Below are 19,252 nucleotides of genomic sequence, written 5' to 3' on the forward strand. Positions count from 1 at the left end.
ATTCTAAAAAAAATTTTGGACGTCGTGGTATAGACCACCCTGTATAGTTTTGAGTGTTGGATTGCAAGTTGCAACTAAATCAGTACGACGCTGTCATTTTCTATTACGCGAATACGTCCGATTTTACCCGAAAAACGAAGTTCATTCTGAGAGTTAACGGACTGTAAGTGGTCAAACAAATTTGTCATTAAATAATAACAATAAAAACTACACTCATCCTTTTCTTTTGGGTGCTAGTACTAGTGTAAGACAAAGATAGTATGTTTATCTCTGTCTATGTTTGAAATGAGACAGTCCTTTGACAAACTTTATAACCTTTTTGTAGTTTCGGATTTTAAATAGAAAAAAATCAGCGATGTCAAATCGGCGACATGATAGATTTTTATTGCCAGGCTAAAAGTACAATGTAATATTAATTTAAAAATTCATCGTGTAACCTATATAGGAAGAAAACAAACAAATTAATTACATTAAATATATGCAGAACATGAGAACTATGAGAGTATGGGAGTGATCCATACGCAGAAGTGATTGATGGCTGAACATATATTCTGAATATGCCGTTGCCGATATGAAGAAAAAATCCTTTGACGCCTATTCTCCACAGGTGACACGAGAAGAAATATTGTCTGAACCAAAACTGCAAGAGCTGATTTTTATACGCAGATATCCAAAATTTACACCATCATCTGAAAAAAAGACGTGAGTTTATGGAGACATGACAGAAGACGCGGTATGTTGAAGAATATGTTGTCACGAAAGGAGCGGCAGTCCGTTTCATTTAAACATGTGGGAATGACCTTCTACTGGTGTCAGCGAGCTTGCCGTGATACCTTCACCAGCTAATCACAGCGGCGGATGATAAAATCATGGTTCCTACTGTGCGAAACATTTATGTGTATTGAATCGAAGCTGTTGCCGGCCTAACTCCAATCTGTGGCTAAATGTTTTGGTGCTTGTAGTTTCTAAGTATTCTGAATTAAATAATGATTTAAACATAATTAGATTGTTTTTATATTATTTATTTCTCTATTTTCACTTTATTGCACGAAACATAGGACGTTTTGCCAAATGGAATTCTCTACCAGTCAGGCGTAAGGCAAACAGAGATTGGTATTGGTATGTAAGATATAAAAGCGACCGTATGTCTGCTAATCTGGTTGCTGGCAGTATACATTTTTCGTGCAGGTATATTATACTGTTAAATCGTACCTATGCTAAAAAACGCGACGTACTCAGAAAGTGACGTCCTCAGAAAGTGGCGTTCTCAGAAAGTGACGTCCTCAGAAAGTGACGTACTCAGAAAGTGGCGTTCTCAGAAAGTGACGTACTCAGAAAGTGACGTACTCAGAAAGTGGCGTTCTCAGAAAGTGACGTACTCAGAAAGTGACGAACTCAGAAAGTGACGTCCTCAGAAAGTGGCGTTCTCAGAAAGTGACGTACTCAGAAAGTGACGAACTCAGAATGTGACGTCCTCAGAATGTGACGTCCTAAGAAAGTGACATACTCCGCCTGAACCGACAATACGGCCACTCCAAATTAATCTTAAATCTCCCGTCCGATAATAGCCATGACTGAGTGACCGATACGGGACCATTTGCTCTGGGAAACTGAGCCCAGACTTTACACGGTGTAGACCGTGAGACAACGCGAGAAATCGTAAGTAAAACCACCTAACTATAGTTTAACAGCTGTCAACTATAGTCCAAAACTAACTCGAATACCTTGGTTCAGGTGCAAGGTGTAAATATTATTTGAATGTAGCAGTTCTAAGGTAAATATTTTCACAAGAGGAAGAAAAAACTCATGCGGGATATTAGTCAACTTGGTAATTGAAATATGGTATAAGATGTTTATTTTTTCAATACGTCCAACATTTCGAAATATTCATATTTTATTTTAAAAACATATTCTTGTAAAAGGCATCGATCTAAAATTTTAAACTTAAAAGGCAAGAAGTTTCATGTCGTCCCATATTTGATGATTAGACTTTTTGGCGATCGTCTCTCGGTCTACGCGCTGTGACTTGTTGAGCACCGTGTGAAACGGCCATTAGCCGGTAAGTTACCCGACGTAACATTCATGTGATTTACGTAATGTTATGTCAATAAGGATATTTATGGACCAGACTTGCAATGATTCTTAGGGTGATATTCCACCTACCCATGGTCTAATAAAACATGGTCTTCCATTCCCAGAGTGACACGGGCCTACGTCACAATAATATTGCCACTTTATTTCAACATAACATGTTACATGGGTACATTATACCTATGGTTAATAAGTTAAAATATTTCTTTATAATTTTATAATTTTCATTTATATGTATTTTAGCTTAAATTTTACAATAACACGTCATTTTTAATTACTCGTTAGCAATATCTTCCGATTCACGAAAGAAATTTCAGTCTTTCGGGTAATTCTGTTTATACTACTGGCAACACAGGATAGCGCTGTGCACATTTGACAATTCGGATCTAGATAACTTCATGCCCTGACCGTCATCCTTGTCGAACGCGTGTTAATTGTTATTTCCTTCTCGCTCAGTGTCAGCAGTCGCAGTGTTTTCCAAACTTTTCACGTCGTAAGCTTGGTAATTAATGTGTAACTGTGAATTAGTTTATTAAACGTTTGTCTTGTATAGATAATTAAAGTTTAATTTAATACATTAGATTTGTTTTATTTTACTATGTTTCTACATGAATAACTTAAAATTAATGCCGTTAAAATAATTTTCACTGTTGGTTAAAATTCTCCCACATTTCAAAGTTTGAGAACCTGTAAACAGCATGATGACGTAGGCGCGTGTCAGTTAGGTCATACGCGAATCTCGGAATGGAGTACCAGGCGGAGTATATTATTATACCATGCACCTACCCAATTTCTTTGTCCAATGTCAGTGCGTCTCACTCTCTCATTAAAGCAAAATGTAGATAGGTGGATTAACACCCTTAAGGTAGACTTCCGAGCAAAGCGGCTCCGGCGACACTAACGCAGCGACACTGACGCGGCGACAGAGCGATAGTATTATGCAGTATGGAAATGTATGAACTTACTTCCGAGCGCAGCGTCACTATCGCAGCGACAGTGGCGCGGCGTCAGTATCGCTCGGCGATAGCGGCCGTGCTACGTCTGCGCAAGCACTGTCGCGCAGTCGCTGCGATCGCACGTGGTTTTGAGGCTATTTCAATATTTAGAATATCTAAAAAATGAATATTGAACCGACAAAAGCTCCTGAATTTGTCATCGTTCTCGTTTAAATGCTTTTTTTTCAAGATGCTATACGTGCCTCCGTCTATTCTACTTTTGAAAATTGAGTTGGGTAAGCTTCGCTCCATACTGTAAAAGTAACGAAGCAAAAGATCGTGATCCTCCTCTTCTAAAAATATTTTCATAATTGATCGGTTTATCATAAGTATATCACGTCCCGTATGGAATAGCAACTGCGACTGTCGCCGGAGTCGCGCCACTCGGAAGCGAATCTGCGTCAGTTAACGCTGCGACACTGACGCAGCGGCTCTGACGCTGCGGCCGTTGCGTCAGAGCCGCTTTGCTCGGAAGTCCAGCTTTAGGTTAATGCTGACTATTAAATGAGTATTTCTTAAAAATGTATACGTTTGCTTAATAATGCGTTTGTCCTCTGCCGACTTGATGGTACACTTCTACTTATTGCGTCAATAGAAGTGTCGTACCTAATGAAAATTTGGAGCAGTATTTTTAGATGATCAAACGAACTTACCTGAAGTGAAGTTCGATCTTAATTATCCCGGCTTCGTCGAAGAGATTTAAATTTACCATGTAGTAGCTCCGCTACGCGCTATTCCACTCGCACTTTAGCTAATTAACGTTAGAGTAAGAAAGACAAAAAAACAAGTTTTCCCACTCCAACATTACCCTGTACGGTAGTTCACTCCGCCGCTAGCCTGGACCGTCATTATATTTAGAGTACATGGACAACATTGGTCAGATTTATGGGTACTGGTTAATTGTCAACATTAGCCAGCACGGGAGGGTTGGGACTTTAAATCTCTTCGACGAAGCCGGGATAATTAAGATCGAACTTCACTTCAGGTAAGTTCGTTTGATCATCTAATTATCCCGGCTTCGTCTCGAGATTTAAATTTACCATGTAGATGTTTGGAGGTTATCAATGTTGTCGATGATAAGTAAAACAAATATTAATCATAAATCAGGTATTTGTTTATTGTAAATAAATATAGTTATCCTTATAACTATTACATAATAAACCTTGTAATTAAAACTCTGAATACCGATTCGGTAAAATTATTACAATTTATGATCGGCCTATTGTAAAAATTCGCAAATACTGCGGACTCGCCCGACCAGCCAGCAGTTTTTCGAATGATATCTACTGAAACACCAGCAAGGCTAGCTGCCGACGTGGCCGAGTGTCGTGTGCTATGTGGGCGGAACATATCGACATCGACTCCGCTCTCTTCCATAGCCTGCTTTATCCACCGTCCGATTGTTTGGGACGATGCGGCATGGTAGGGTCTCTTATAAGTTAGTATAAGCTTTGATTCATTTGGAGGCCGATTATTTCGAGTAATATTAATATAGGCTAGAAGTGTTTTCGCTGGACAAATACTACATTTTTCATCAAAAAATGGCAAATCAATTATAGGTTGAGATCTTCCAACGGCAGACGTTTTAATTAAGTCTGTGATCTTAATAATAATTCTATCATTAAATCGGTTAATATTGCTTAAACGAATCAATGATAATGTTTGTGTTCTCTGACCAGTTGCTAAAGCTAACAAAATAACAAGTTTCTTTGTAATATATTCAATCGGTAAGGATTCGTTAGGATATAAATTAGAAAAATAATTTAATACAATCATAGGATCCCATGTAACAGTGTATCTTGGGAAGGAAGGTTTTAATCTAAAAACTCCTCTGAAAAATCTTTTAAGACAATCATCTTGACTAATACAATTAATTGAAATTAACGAAATAGCCGACCGGTGGTTATTTAACGTACCATAAGATGCACCATCTTGTAGGCAACGATTAAGAAAATCTAATAAGTTATTGATTTTTACATCATAAATATCATTAATTTCATTAATTTGGCAATATTGCCACCATAATTTTAAGCTGGACGAATATTGCGATATAGTATTTTTTGATAAGGATGATATCATCACTTTTAGGGCCGAATGAGGAACTTGTCTTCTCAGGAACGCTTGCCTGACAATATAGTCACAGCCAGGGAAAGCTGGTGGTGAAGGGGATGAATTTGCCTGAAAACAGATGAAAGCAGATGCTTACTTGGTGAAAGTATAATAATTTCGCTTACTGAAAGCGATATTAATAACGGATACCACGCCTGAGATGGCCAGTTAGGAAAGACAAGTATGCCGGTGGCCTTATCGGTTATTATTTTTTGTAACGTTTTTAGTATAAGAGAAAACGGTGGGAACGCATAGAAGAAATACTTATTCCAGTTAACTGTGAACGCATCTACATTAAAGGCATACGGGTCTCTCTTCCATGAAATATATTTCTGGCATTTTGCGTTAATTCTGGAAGCAAAAAGATCTATTTCAGGCTGGCCAAATGAATTAACTATTTTGTCGAAGGCTTGAGAAGACAGTTCCCATTCTGTATCAATATTAACCTTCCTAGATTCAGAATCAGCATCAATATTACGTGTAGACTTTATATAGGAGGCATAAATAAAGATTTGATGTTGTTCACACCACTGCCATATATCACGTGTGATTTTGTTTAAATGCGGGAATTGGACACCGCCCATTCTGTTAATATAGGAAATGGCAGTGGTGTTGTCGACACGTAATAGGATTTCACAATTATTATATTCTTTTGCAAACGATTTCAAGCCGAAGTAAGCCGCTAAAAGTTCCAAGTAATTTATGTGTTGTTCTCTTTCTGCAGATGTCCAGAAACCCCCAATCTTCTCCCCTCCACAAGCGGCTCCCCAGCCAGTTGTGGATGCATCCGTGAATATTTCTAGAACATAATTAAATGTACGAATAGGGTTGTAAATATTCAGGATATTGTTCTCCCACCAGTTTAGATCCTCACATAAAAACCTTGGAACTTTCATGACTCGATCATAATTGTCAGATTCTAAGAGAGCTAAATACTTAGCTCTTTCTAAAGATTTCGTATATACCCAGCCATATGAAACTGCTGGACACGCGGCTGTTAGCGTACCTGTGTACCGAGCAAAATCTCGAATCCGTATCTTATCAATTTTCTTCAATTTTCTTGTAAGTTCTATAATAGTCTGTCTTTTTTTTAAAGGCAATTCTAATGTCATATTTCGTGAGTTTAAAATAAAGCCAAGAAATTGACAAGTTTGACTAGGAAACAAAACACTCTTTTTGTAGTTAATAATAAATCCTAAGTTGGTAAACAGCTTAATTGTTTCTGTTGCATTCTCTATGCACTCCTCGTATGTATCGGAGATACATAGAGTGTCGTCTAGATAGGATACGGATTTATAACCCCTCGATCGCAAACGAGTCATTACCGGCTTCATAATTTTAGTGAATACGTAAGGCGCCGAACAGAGTCCAAATGGGAGGGCACAAAATTCATACAAAATACCATTAAACGAAAAGCGTAAATATTTACGATGTTCATCGTCAATCGGTACCGAAAAATATGCTTCCGTAAGGTCCAAATTAATCATAAAACAATTAGACGTCATAAGTTTTACGGCCGTTCTCGAGTCTTCCATTTTAAAATGGTCTGCGTGTACATATTTATTTAACTTTTTAAGATTTAAAATAAATCTCATATCTCCACTACTTTTAGGGACGAGAAAAATACCCGATATAAATTGACCATTAACCGGCTCACAACGTCTAATTGCTTGAATTTCTAGCAAATGTAATATTTCTTTTCCAATAGCCGAAGATTCGCTACTACTAAACGATTGTTTAGGGTACAAAGCGGGATCTTGATGTGGTATTTTAATAAGGGGAATTTTGTAACCCGAGATGATATCTAGGACGTTATTATCAGAAGTAATAGTACGCCAAGTATCAAAAAATAATCTTAGTCGACCTGCCTGTACTTCTACGTCGCACGCCGGTGTGGGGATCTCGACCGCGGCGCCGGCCGTCGGCTGGTTGCGGGCGGCGCTCGGCGCGGGGCGGGCGCGGGAGGGGCCGGCGCTCGGCGCGGCCGCGGCGGCGGCGGCGCGGCCGCCCTCGGTGCTCGCTGCCCGCCGCCGCGTTGTACTGGCGGTCGGTTGACGCGTTGCTGGCGCGGCGGGCCCGTCCAGTTTAAATTCGTGGATGACGTAGAGGGCGGCGTAGGCGCGATCAGCTCTCCTGTCTTCTTTATGCCTCTCGACGACTTGATGAACTCCCCTAAGTTCTCTCCGAACAGGAAACTGTCGCGTTGTCGCTCTTTGAACAGGATGACATATGATTTATCTAATAACGGCATAATTAGTGACCGCCGTGTGTCTGTCTCTAAGAAGTGAGAGTCGGCGAGCAGTTTGCCGGCGTCGTTAAGTATTTTAACGACCTCCGATCCCTTCATAGACTTTGTCAGTATGCCGGACATAGCTTTTCCTAAGGCTGCGATAGCGCGACCTATTTGATTCTGCTTGGAGGAAACGCGGGCATCTCTGCTCCGGCACGTTTCGGTTAGCATGGCAGACACTTCTGGGTTTAGCACTGGAGGCTTTGACAAGGGAACGTTTTTAGGAAAAAGGTATTTCTTTAAAAGCTCTTCCTTGATCTCCTTTGCAAGACCCGTTTTAAGTATGGGCTCCCATCGCTGAGATATATCTTGCAGAATATCGTCACTCCACTCAGGGGTATCCGTGACGGAATCCCCAAGTGCAAGAAGCAAATCAGGGTCTACATTGGGTACCGGGGCGGCTGATGATGATGATGGATCATTCAATTCCTCTTCTTGTGCAGCCAACTGGGTGCCTGGTTCTTCGACCACATTATTTTCATCCGTGTACAGCTCAGTCTGGATGACGTCGTTATTGAGATGTTCTGGAAACATCGAATTTAAATTAAATTTATTGAAATAACTTCGGAGAGAAAAAATAATTACAAACGAGGGTACGCTTGGTACAATCTTTAACAAAAGAGGGTATCCTCTACAAATTATTGTAAAAATGAAGGTAGGTTGCACTTAACTCGAGCGCAACGTATAAAAATTGGTTAATATCTCGTATTAACTCGAAATAAATATCACTGGTCAATATCTCGTATTGACTCGGGAATAAAACGTCTACTGCCTAACATCTCGTGTTAGATCGGAGACAAAAATAACGACGAAATTTAAATCACGTAGATACGAACCTTCTGGTTGTACATCTATCGCCTCGTCATCGCTCGAATCGCTTCCACTGGAGTAGATTACGCGACGTCTTTTTGTTGTCGCCGCCAACTTAGCTTCATAGTCCTTTATTTTTCTCCTCCAACGGTCTTCATTGGTTTCTTGATGTGACCGTTTCGACATTTTTATTTAAATCACTATTTAAGTATTTTTATAGCCAAGTGCGTAGTGCACGCGCGCACGAAAGATAATGACGGTCCAGGCTAGCGGCGGAGTGAACTACCGTACAGGGTAATGTTGGAGTGGGAAAACTTGTTTTTTTGTCTTTCTTACTCTAACGTTAATTAGCTAAAGTGCGAGTGGAATAGCGCGTAGCGGAGCTACTACATGGTAAATTCCTAATGAAAATTTGGAGCAGTATTTTTTATTTTACTTTTTTTTGCCTACTTTGGTATCCCACTGCTAGGCAAATCTTCCCTCGTTTTGTTCTACATATTAGGATATTATTTATTCTGAGTTTAAAGTTAACAGGAAGGTTATTAGTTAATAGGTACCTACACCTGCCGGTTTTGCAATCGTGGTTGCCGCTCCCGTATTGGCTTATACAGCCATGAAAAACGTTGTCGCCCTGCCTGATACTGTTTGTATAGTCTGCAATAGACTGAAAGGCCTATGATGACAAACAACACGAAAAATGACACAAAAGACAATAAATGAACAAATGAATGAATGAATTCCCCACGTAGTGACGGATTCAAGATTTTGGTTTTGGAGCTCTACGGAAACTTACCCAAGGTTCACGTTGCTATTCATAGAGATACTGAAAAGCTTTTGGAGGGGGTTTGAGCCCCTTAGCTATCCCTCAACCCTCCACAATCCGCTACTGCCCCATCGAATCTAATCTGACGAACCATTTTCGTCATAAAAAAAATAAAAAATTTCAACTGCGGAAGACAAAAAGGGTATATATTTACTCTGCGTATATTATACATTGTATGTGTTTGCATCGACCCTTAGAAAATTGTAGGGTGCGCAATCGCACATCACATTAATCCGAGCCTATCCGCCACGGATGTGCACTATAGTACACGTACACTATAGTACACTATAGTACACATGTACATCTCGGTACCTACATTGTACGATCGCCGATCGGTGCCTTCACCCATACATATGAATTTTATGAATTCTGGTTTAGGGAGGTGTGGAGAGGGCTTGGGTTTTCTTTTATTTTTATTATTTCTAGTTAGCACAGTATCATACTTAATTTAAAATATTTAGTCCTGTTTAAATTCAAATTTAGTCTATTTTGAAAAATTAGGCGCAAACTCGTGGTGTATTCTAGTTTGTATTAAGGTGTAGTATGTTCAGTCAGCAGTTAAATAACTCAAAATAACAATTGTAAAACAATGATAATTATCTGTCATCCCGGGATAAAATTATTTATTTAACCTCGTAAAACCCAGGCCAATTTTAGCGGTTTTGAATTTGGAACTTTCTTTTGTTTTTATACGACATCAAAACTCGGATTTTAATTTGTACTTGTACAAGTACACCGGGACCTAAAGTGTTTCTAAATACTTTCACAACTTTCATACCATTCAAATTTTGCAAAATGACATTTTCAGAACGTCTAAAAGTTACAAACATTATATTTTTCGTAAACTACGATTGCATTTTTCAATTAAGACTGCATTATGTAATATAGTACTGCACTCTCTGCGCAACTCCGCTGGCTCGCGGCGACGGCCCGATTTATGTCGATACTCGATAATTAAAAACAATCCGCCATATGTTTTTTGTCTCTCGTTTTATCCCCGTTGTTCCCTCATTTGATTGTGTTACTCTTCTTTTTCCCCAAGTGAGTTAAAGCTGGTTTCACATTAACCTGGCTATCGGCATTCGATTTTGTAGCATTGAGACATTTTAATTTATATTTTTATCGGCCGCTCGGGGCCGAGCCTTTGTTTCTTTTAAACGTTCAATTCGAATTCGAATTATGAATATACTGGCAATCAAGGGTTTGAATTTAGAATGCTTGTAAATTAATTGAGGAACGCCTTTGCGTTTGGTTATCGATTTGGCGTGTTCTTTCTTCGGCCAAAAATGGGGAATGGTAAAACCGGTTGAGAAAATAATAATCTGAAGAAAATCTTAAATGTTTCTCTCTACATCGATGATATACTCAGGCAACTCAGGTTTTTCAGTAGAAGCAGCACATTTGAAAAATGAAGGCGTGCTGGATCTGTAGACAGGGTCATTCTCGAAGACGCGTGCCTTGACTCGTATTGCCATGTTATTAAAGTTTAGATTTGACAAATCTGCGCGTCATCGTGAATGACACGAACTATATCTCCCATACAAATTTTGGATTTCACGCCTTTTCATATTGACAAAGTTGGCTTACAAGAGTTTATATTACTTATTATAAGGTGAACAAAAGATCATCTAGGTATTAGTTGTTTTCCGCTCCACGAACACGTCCCATACGTTAAAACATCGATGTCCCGTTTTGACATAATTAATTGACCAGTCGTTAACTTTATTGCAACGACATAAGATCTATCAATCGTCAGGCAAATGTGGCGCTGCTTCAAAACCAGAAAGCGAAAGAAGGCTTAAGAGCGTCATAAAGTCATAATGAATTTTACGCGACTTCTTTAAAACCAGCGTTACGGAAAGATTTGCGATCAAAGATTTACGATTGACCAAAATGAGTCATTAGTACCTACTAAAGTGTCTAAAGCGTAAAATAAATGATATCGGCCGGAGGTGATCTCAGGAAATAGAGCCTTAGTACGATTGACGCGGTCTTATCTGAATATCTGACTAACTTTTTAGGTCCTAGGGAATCAAAGTGCAGTATCAGAAATATGAGATAGGTACAAAAAAGTATGATAAATATGAGATACAAACTTTTAATAATCACAAAAAATTTACAAATAAGAAAACAAAAAAAAAAAGATTTATAACAAGAAAGTCTCTATAAATTGCCATTAGGCCCATTAGGTATTTTAGGTATACATATACTTATTTAGGTTCTTAGATACGTAATATTAGAGAAAAAGCAACCCAGTTACCCATTAATAGTTCTGCGAATAGTATATACAAACTAATTTAGATTAATTTCTTCTTAATTACCTATTTGGGAATTAAGTATGGATGGTTTAGCGACATACTTATCGATACTTAATTATTCACATTCTTTGCAATAAAATAAATAATTGATGACGATTTCCAACTATTTGAGCGAGTACTTTAGTCAATAGTAATGCAATGTTTTAAAATTTTTATTTGTTTGCTCGTTTGTCGCTAATAATAGATAAGGCATAAAAAATATCTTATATGAGTTATATGGTTTAAAAAATATCAATGCAATCGATTGGAGTTCACTATAAAGTTTTTTCTAACCCTATTTGAAATTAACCTTCAATGGAAATGGAGGTCATTAAGAAATCCTATCCATTATGGTTACGAGAGTTATGACCTCATTTGAACCAGCTGATAACGAAGCATTGTGCCATGTTTGAACCCAAAAATCAATATTGACCCTTAACAAAAAGCAAATTTCGCACTTTTTCAAATTTAGACACAAAAAAGTTTAACAAAAAACGTCCAGGTGCGGCTAAAGGGTTACTCGCGCCGTCCCGTTTTTTCTAACGTTAGAGCTATGTTCTTTCTCGCCCTGTCAACCCTTTCATTTTTTCGGCCGAATTATGTTTTTTCGAGATAATGAGATATTATGTTACGCGCTTTGTGTTTTTGAACTGGTTTTTTCTCGTTTTAAATTTATCGGGCACGAAATATCCAGTTCCAGTTTTGTTTCGATGGAATTATGAGAGGCATTAATTAATTTTAACCATAAATTATTATTTTAGACATCGGTAAGGTGTTCATTAAGAAATAAAGCCTTTTTAACACAAATACTTTAATTGAAGACGCGTCTTGTAATAGCACGTTTATTCATTTGCAATTTTTATAATTAATTAAGTAGGAGTTACTTAACAATTAAAAAGATCAGAAATGTCTATCTACAAAATTAAACTGCACTTTTATTATTATAAATAGAATATAGGCAATATAAGTCAGTTTCTTCCAGTTAATAATAATTGAATATCAAACTTATGAAAAACCTTTCCGTCAAATTCTATTTCGGCTGTCTGCCACCATCGTTGTCAACATAATATAAAAAAAGTGATACCTACTTGTTCTGTCAAGGTTATTCATACGTTGTTAAAAAAATACGACATGAGACAATGACAATGAGCCAGTTTGTAGGTATTTTACTGTATCTTACAGGGTATTTGAATACTAGTCAAATCAGTTTCCTTTTTCAAACTGTCGAAACTTTCGAACGTGCGTCACAATCAAATTACCTACTCTTTATAGTTTTTTTATACGGGTTTTAAAATAGAATTTGTGTCTAAAATAACTGCTGTCAACGTTTCTCTATTAATCTTCTGGTGCTTTATTTCATGCATGGTGTAAAATAATTTATTTTAAATACAGTCAAATACACTATTCCAATGGTAATAAACTTTTAATCTAACTCACGATCAACAAATCAGCAATCTAATTGGTTGGCAATGCTTTGACACTTGTGACGTCATTAAAGTAACTCGCCTTTTGCCATCATGTCAAAAACTGAGTTCAGAAACCCCCAGAAGGTGGGCCGACCCGACAAAGGCTTATTAAAAAGTCAAATCGAATTTCAAAATTAGAAAACCGTCTAACGGAACTATTTTAAAAGGTAAACATGACAGAGTTAAACTTCAATTGTCTTCTAGCAGCCCAACCGTCGCCCACGCTCTCCCAAATAAGCGACGCGAGAAAAAATAATTAAATACAATCGTAATTGTGTAATATGCTCGCCCCGCCATCTTCCGAACATCTGTTAACGTCAACACACCTGAGAAGAACGGATTATATCATCTCTATCGCACAGCGCTAAAATAGGGAGATGTAAAAGAGACGGCGACAGTGAATCGGTAACGTCCGTGATGTGGAAGTGACAAAAAACCCGAGCTTCCTGTGTCTTTCGTATCATTTGAAAAAGGAATAATGCTAGTGTAGTATACGCTGTACAATGCAGATACATTTCCTCAAGGAGAATAATAAAATTTATATTTTGAAATTGTTTACCATTTAAGTAATAAGCTATTGATTTGGTTCGGTGGTTCAACACTTTCATGCATTTGATCTGACTCCATTAAATCCGATCAGGGCTATAACCGCGAAAATCGAAGTTCGCAAATTGCGGGGATTTTTCTCTGTCACTCTAATTACGCCTTCATTGGAGTAAAAGAGAAAGATCCCCGCAATTTGCGAATTTCGGTTTTCGCGGTAGCCCCTCAGAATTATATTAATTAGACAATTTGTAATTCAAAATATTCCTCAATAAGGGTTATAAATGTTATAATATAAATTAGAACTAATTTGAAATCCTCATAGATAAACAAAAACACTTAAAAAATTACAAGGTCGAAATGTCACGGAACTTGTGAGAGTTATATGTGAAAAATAAAAACTTTTATGACAAAAACAAATAAAAATATTGAAATAATGTTCGCTCAATATCAACTTCAAAAATATTTTTTTTATAAAACTTCTTTCGATCTAAGGTTTTTGAACATATACTTCAATTTAGACATTAAGAAATCCCAGTAGTATTAAGTAAAAGTATTTTTTCCAAATAGAAGTATGTTTGTGTGAAGAAATGTGGTTTTACCATATTTTTATTTTTTAAATGTTATAATTCTAAATAAATAAATCCTTCCAAAATATTTAACTGTCCTTATACTATCATTCGACGCCCAAGGTATAGTTTTTTAAGTACCATTTTAATATTTTAGTAGTGGGCGTTTCTTATGCCACACGATATAACGAAGCATCGCGATATTTTACATATACTACGCTACGTATGAGGTTTTGACGTATTCCATACAATGTGGACTTTTTAACAATTCGAAAATAGAATGTTTTTAACTTAACCCTTCCATATTTGACAAAAAAGAGTTTTTTATATTTAGAACGCGACGCGGCATGAATAAGAATTTAGTTCTTTTGAATTTGGAAACAGTTCGAAAATGGAACGTTCGAAACTTCGAAATATGGAATAACGGGCGTTTCCTTTTACGTTTTTTACTGAATATTTTTATGGATAAAACAATTCATATTGAAGATGGGATTCTGAACAGACTTAAGTTTCTCTTTTGCCGAAATAATGGAATTCTTTATGACGACCGTTTAACATGTTGCTGATATGGTCATTCGTATTAGAGACTTGTTCTTATTATGTTAATTTGTTCTGCTTTACTTAGTCATATTAGTTTGCGATTGAGTTTTAAGTAGATAGTTTCATGTCACTAAACTTTTCTGAAAAGGCGAAATTATTTTATTCTAGACGTATCAGCATTGCAATACAGCGAGGAAATGCCGCCAGCATCCTTGGTACAATGCCTCAGGGGCCTATTTTAGATTTAAGCTTGTTATTAATTTCGTTTAGTAGTACCACTGTATATCTTGTATGTAAATAAATGTTTTTTTTCTGTCTGCCTTTTATTCTTATTTTTCTCCCCTAAAATAAGGTCCGAGTATCTTCTCCGCTACTGTCCCGTATTGAAATTGGTAAGTTACTAAAGCCGGACCAAACTAACTCTGCATGGTATTGGCAATGACAAAGTGTGGCAATGTCGTCATTCATGTTAAAGTTCTATGAAAATATGACGTTTATAATGCTACTCCAACACTTTGTTGTGTTAAAGTCGGTGCAGAGTTAGCTTAGATGGCCTCTATGGTATACTTAGGTACCCATCGGTCACCTCGCTCTTTGTCTATCTGTCTGTCAGATGTGTTTTTATTAGATATTTAACTTAGAAACCTGAAATCAGCAATGGATTGTATGGGGTCCAATACATTCCACGATTCTTCTCTTTCCGAACAAACTCTAGGTAAAACTACCTATTGGCCCGAACTTAAAACATAGTTTTAACAGTTTATTTATGAAAAAAAAAACAACGGGTTGCACTCGAGGAGTGCCGGCAGAAGTGAAAACTCAATGACATTGTAACAGTTTTTCGATCAGGTCACGTGTCCGTCTTACGAAGCGTCTTACGTCTTACGCTCTCGCGAATTTGACATTTTTTCCCCATCACAAAAAGTGCACAGCGCCGCTAAAGAAGTATTCACTTAAAAAAACACAAAAGACAGGCCTTCGGCCTTCGTCTTTAAAATTATTTTTAAACCGTAACCACTTATACAAACTATTTTTAAACTAAATACTATTTTATGCTAATCTAATAAAATGTTAGGACCTCTTCCGGGTATACATAGGTCTCCTCCAACCTCTTCCGCCGTTCTCGGTATTGTGCCTCTGTGAGCCAGTTGCTCGAAAAAAGTAATACTACGAGTAAGCAAGTTTACCTAACATTTTATTTAAAAATACAGTTACCGTTCACCCTTCATCCTTCTTCTTTCATCGCAAAATGTCATTACGTAGATTTATCTCAAAATATCGAATGACGGAAATTCTCACAAAGAATCTTACGCAAAGGGGTAATTTTGACAAAAAAAGCAACAGTAATATTTTGACAAAATCGCGGCGTCATGTTACAAAAAAAAAAGATTCCTTATGGATATGGGAATAAAAGGATTGAACCGAAAAGGTTACTTTTTTCTAGGCTAAACTTTGACATCTGTTGCCGTGAAATAGGAAATAGGGGTTATAAACACAATATAAGAAATAACGAAGTTTCTTACAGTTTTTGTTGTTTGACTGGTTATTATACGGGAATTCCATTAAGTATTACATTTAAAGGTGTACATATATTTAAAAAACAGTTAATAATTATCTGCATACAACACTGTTCTAGAGAACCTGTATTCTCAAACTACCTAAAAGTTATAAAAAGTTATCATCATTAACCCTACCAATGCGGCTTGTAGCTAATCAAATGTGACGTTTTCAAGTAAAAGGTACCACATTGTTGGTTGTCGATAAGGTTGATTTCAAATTGAAGCTTCATGGAAATAGCGACTTATTACCAACCGACAATAAGCACCCTTTTGGTTGAAATCGGCACAAATATTGACTTTGAGATGTAAAAAAAATTACATTAGATTGTAGGTACCTAAACACTTTAACACTGTTCAACTAATTATAAATTGTCACGTGTGGTCATTAGAAAATATAAATCACGGAGTGCCATAAAAAACACTTCAAAATAACGTTTCTAAAATGAGGAAAATAAGCTTTAAGGGTTTTTAATAAACGGAAAACGCGCGACCTATTTATAAAGCCAATCTCTGTATTTCGGCCGCAAAAAATGCTAAAACACAAAATATTTCTAATTACGTCGGTAAAAATGCCAGAGCACTCGTTATTAATTTTCAAATTTGGAACAAAACTGACATTTCTCAGTTCGACAACTATGCCAGCCATTTTGCGCGGGAAACATTTTTGTGTTCCATTTTTGAATTCCGCTGAGAGCGAGAGGGCAAGGTGCTTCTTTCATAAGAGCGAGACGGAGCGGAGCTGGAGGTGGTGTTGGATAAGTAAGATTTTTGTGAATTTGACAATCTTGCTAATTTGTGCAAATAAAAGTGAGGACCTTTTTGCTACCAGATGAAGGGCTAATCAGACAGTAAATTCTCGTTTGTTTACGATAGATTTTACAATACATGTTACAAATGTGTACTTTTTTGCCATATACTAGGTAATAGTTTGTGCTTTATATCTCCGTCAACTAAATATGTATTAATTTTAAGTAAAACGAATTCATCAATACATAACTTTAAAGTGATCTAAATAATTATGATATTTCTAAACTTTTAACGTACCTAACTTCTTTTTATGGAACTAATCATTATACTTAGATTAAAAGACAGGTTAGTCAGGCTCTAAAAGAAGAAACTTAGGTGAACAGTAAGACACAACGGGCTTATATATAGGAAACAAATAAATTAAACAATATCTTGGAGACCGAGCTTTGCTCGGAAAACGTATAAAAACTCAAAAATGCGCGTTTTTCCAGAGATAAGACCTAACTAGATCGATTTATCGCCCCCCAAAATCCATATATATAGCAAATTTCATCGAAATCAGAGCTGTTTCCGAAATCCTCGAAATATATAAATAAACAAGAATTGCTTGTTTAAAGGTATTAGATTAAACTCATCAAAAAGAATAATTACACTCAAAATGAGCGAACACCCGTGCAAAACAAAACCAAAGGTGCAAATACCGCGATTCGCAGGTTGTGGCCCTTCGCCGCGGCCGAACTCTTTTTGCGAACTCGTAATTTTTGGAAAATTCGCCGCCCGGTTAGTCGAATATCTGTAATTATACCTATTTTGATCGAAAACTTTTTCGACTTGTAATCAGTGTGTTATGTCGCCGGTTCGGAGAGTGGAATTAAATCGAATTCGGTATGAGATGTTAGTGTGGGAAAGTGTTTTGTATTTTTTTGTAAGCACTAAGCGGTGTTAACTGGTGCTTAAGTGATTTAATTTAGTTTTTTATTTAAGACTAAGTATTCTACTTAAGTTAAACTTATACAACAATAAGTGAACGTTAAGTTAAACGTAAAATTAGATCTCATAAGTTTTTATTACACGCACCATTGAGTTCTAAATTCTTAGAATAAAAAAGAAACACTAATTTGCAGTTTGTGAAGCGATTACGCGCTTGTTTTGTCATTTTTTAATTTCATTTATTTTAATATTGACTTAACTTTAGTTATACATAACCAATTTTTTTATTTATTTCTTCATTTGTTTAATTTTTCTAACAAAAAAAAATAACCAAAAACCAACCCATTAGTTCTAGGTAGAACCTGGAGTCTAAGATCGATTAATTTGTTGTATAGAGTCCATTAAGATTTAAGTAATTAATTAATAGACATAATAATTTCTAGGTTCACATTTCAAATCACACTCTCATAAATAAAATCTTATAAAAATAATTCGATTTGAAAAAGTTCATCCCAGTTAACCCAAGACGGCACATCTGACCCACCTGCTGAATCTTCGCTTACAAAGCGGCTGGCACAATGCCCGACCCTCGCCCTAGCTTTAAAAAAACACTGACAATTACAAAAAAACGGAAAGATGGCAAAGGTGTCTCAATTTTTGACAAAAAGTTCGCCAAGGTTAAGACCCATGGGAAAGAGTTAGTAACGCTCAAAAAACGCCTTTTCGCTATATCTTCCGTGTTTTTTTTTCTAACCGTTTAGGCGAGGGTACCGTTCATTGTGCAGTTTTAAAAAATCCTCGAATTCACCCCTTTTGCAGATGATGCGAGATCCGTGAGATATTTTTTTTTATTTTCGCTGTTTGATTTATAACTGTTTGCAGTAATTTGAGAGTTTTATGGATTTCGGAGTCGTAGGAGATTTAATAACGGTTTTGGCACAAAAGACGCTGAGTCATTTCCTCTTTTCAGACATTTTTTTGCGGGAATATATTTTTTTACAATAAATGATATCATTCATATAGATAAGATAAATACAGAAGTAAGTAAGAAGTAGTAAGCAATTTTATATTTATTGTAATAAAAAATATGAATTGACCTAAGTGGCTATACGAGTATAACTAGTGTCACTTAAATGACTATAACTAGAGTCAGAGTAGTCAGACCAAGGTAACTCTGCATGTTATTTGCAATGACAAAGTGTGGAAATGTCATCGTTCAATGTCATATGTCAAAATTCTACGAAAATATGACGTTTATAATGACACACCATCACTTTGTTTTATTCAAACCGGCGCAAACTTAGCCTAGACGGACTCTAGGAGTTAGTCAAATTAACCTTTTCGACGCCGTGTCAAACATAAAAGCTGTCACTCGGACGCCACGTCACCGAAGTGTCAAAATTGAAATTGAACTTTTATGCATACCTATGTTATGCACGTAGGTCTGTGTTGCTCTGTAGTCTGTGGCGGATTAATTAATCCT

General features: G+C 36.7%; 1 protein-coding gene across 1 annotated transcript; it reads right to left on the reverse strand.

Annotated features, from left to right (window-relative positions):
* Positions 1-5,939: 5,939 nt before the first annotated feature.
* Positions 5,940-8,570, reverse strand: LOC134801385 (uncharacterized). Its single transcript, XM_063773916.1, has 2 exons — positions 8,322-8,570; positions 5,940-8,009 (listed from the first exon to the last, which is right to left on the reverse strand). The coding sequence occupies exons 1-2, from the start codon at positions 8,479-8,481 to the stop codon at positions 7,072-7,074; spliced, it is 1,098 nt and encodes a 365-aa protein (XP_063629986.1). The 5' UTR covers positions 8,482-8,570; the 3' UTR covers positions 5,940-7,071.
* Between the last annotated feature and the right edge of the window lie 10,682 nt (positions 8,571-19,252).

Source organism: Cydia splendana, chromosome 22 (assembly GCF_910591565.1).
Source record: "Cydia splendana chromosome 22, ilCydSple1.2, whole genome shotgun sequence".
Taxonomy (NCBI): domain Eukaryota; kingdom Metazoa; phylum Arthropoda; class Insecta; order Lepidoptera; family Tortricidae; genus Cydia; species Cydia splendana.

Bases quoted from the DNA above. Each gene is read 5' to 3' on its own strand.
- LOC134801385 (XM_063773916.1), bottom strand. From the start codon at position 8,481: ATGTCGAAACGGTCACATCAAGAAACCAATGAAGACCGTTGGAGGAGA. The intron at 8,010-8,321 runs GTTCGTATCTAC...CGATGTTTCCAG, and splicing joins GATAGATGTACAACCAGAAG to AACATCTCAATAACGACGTC.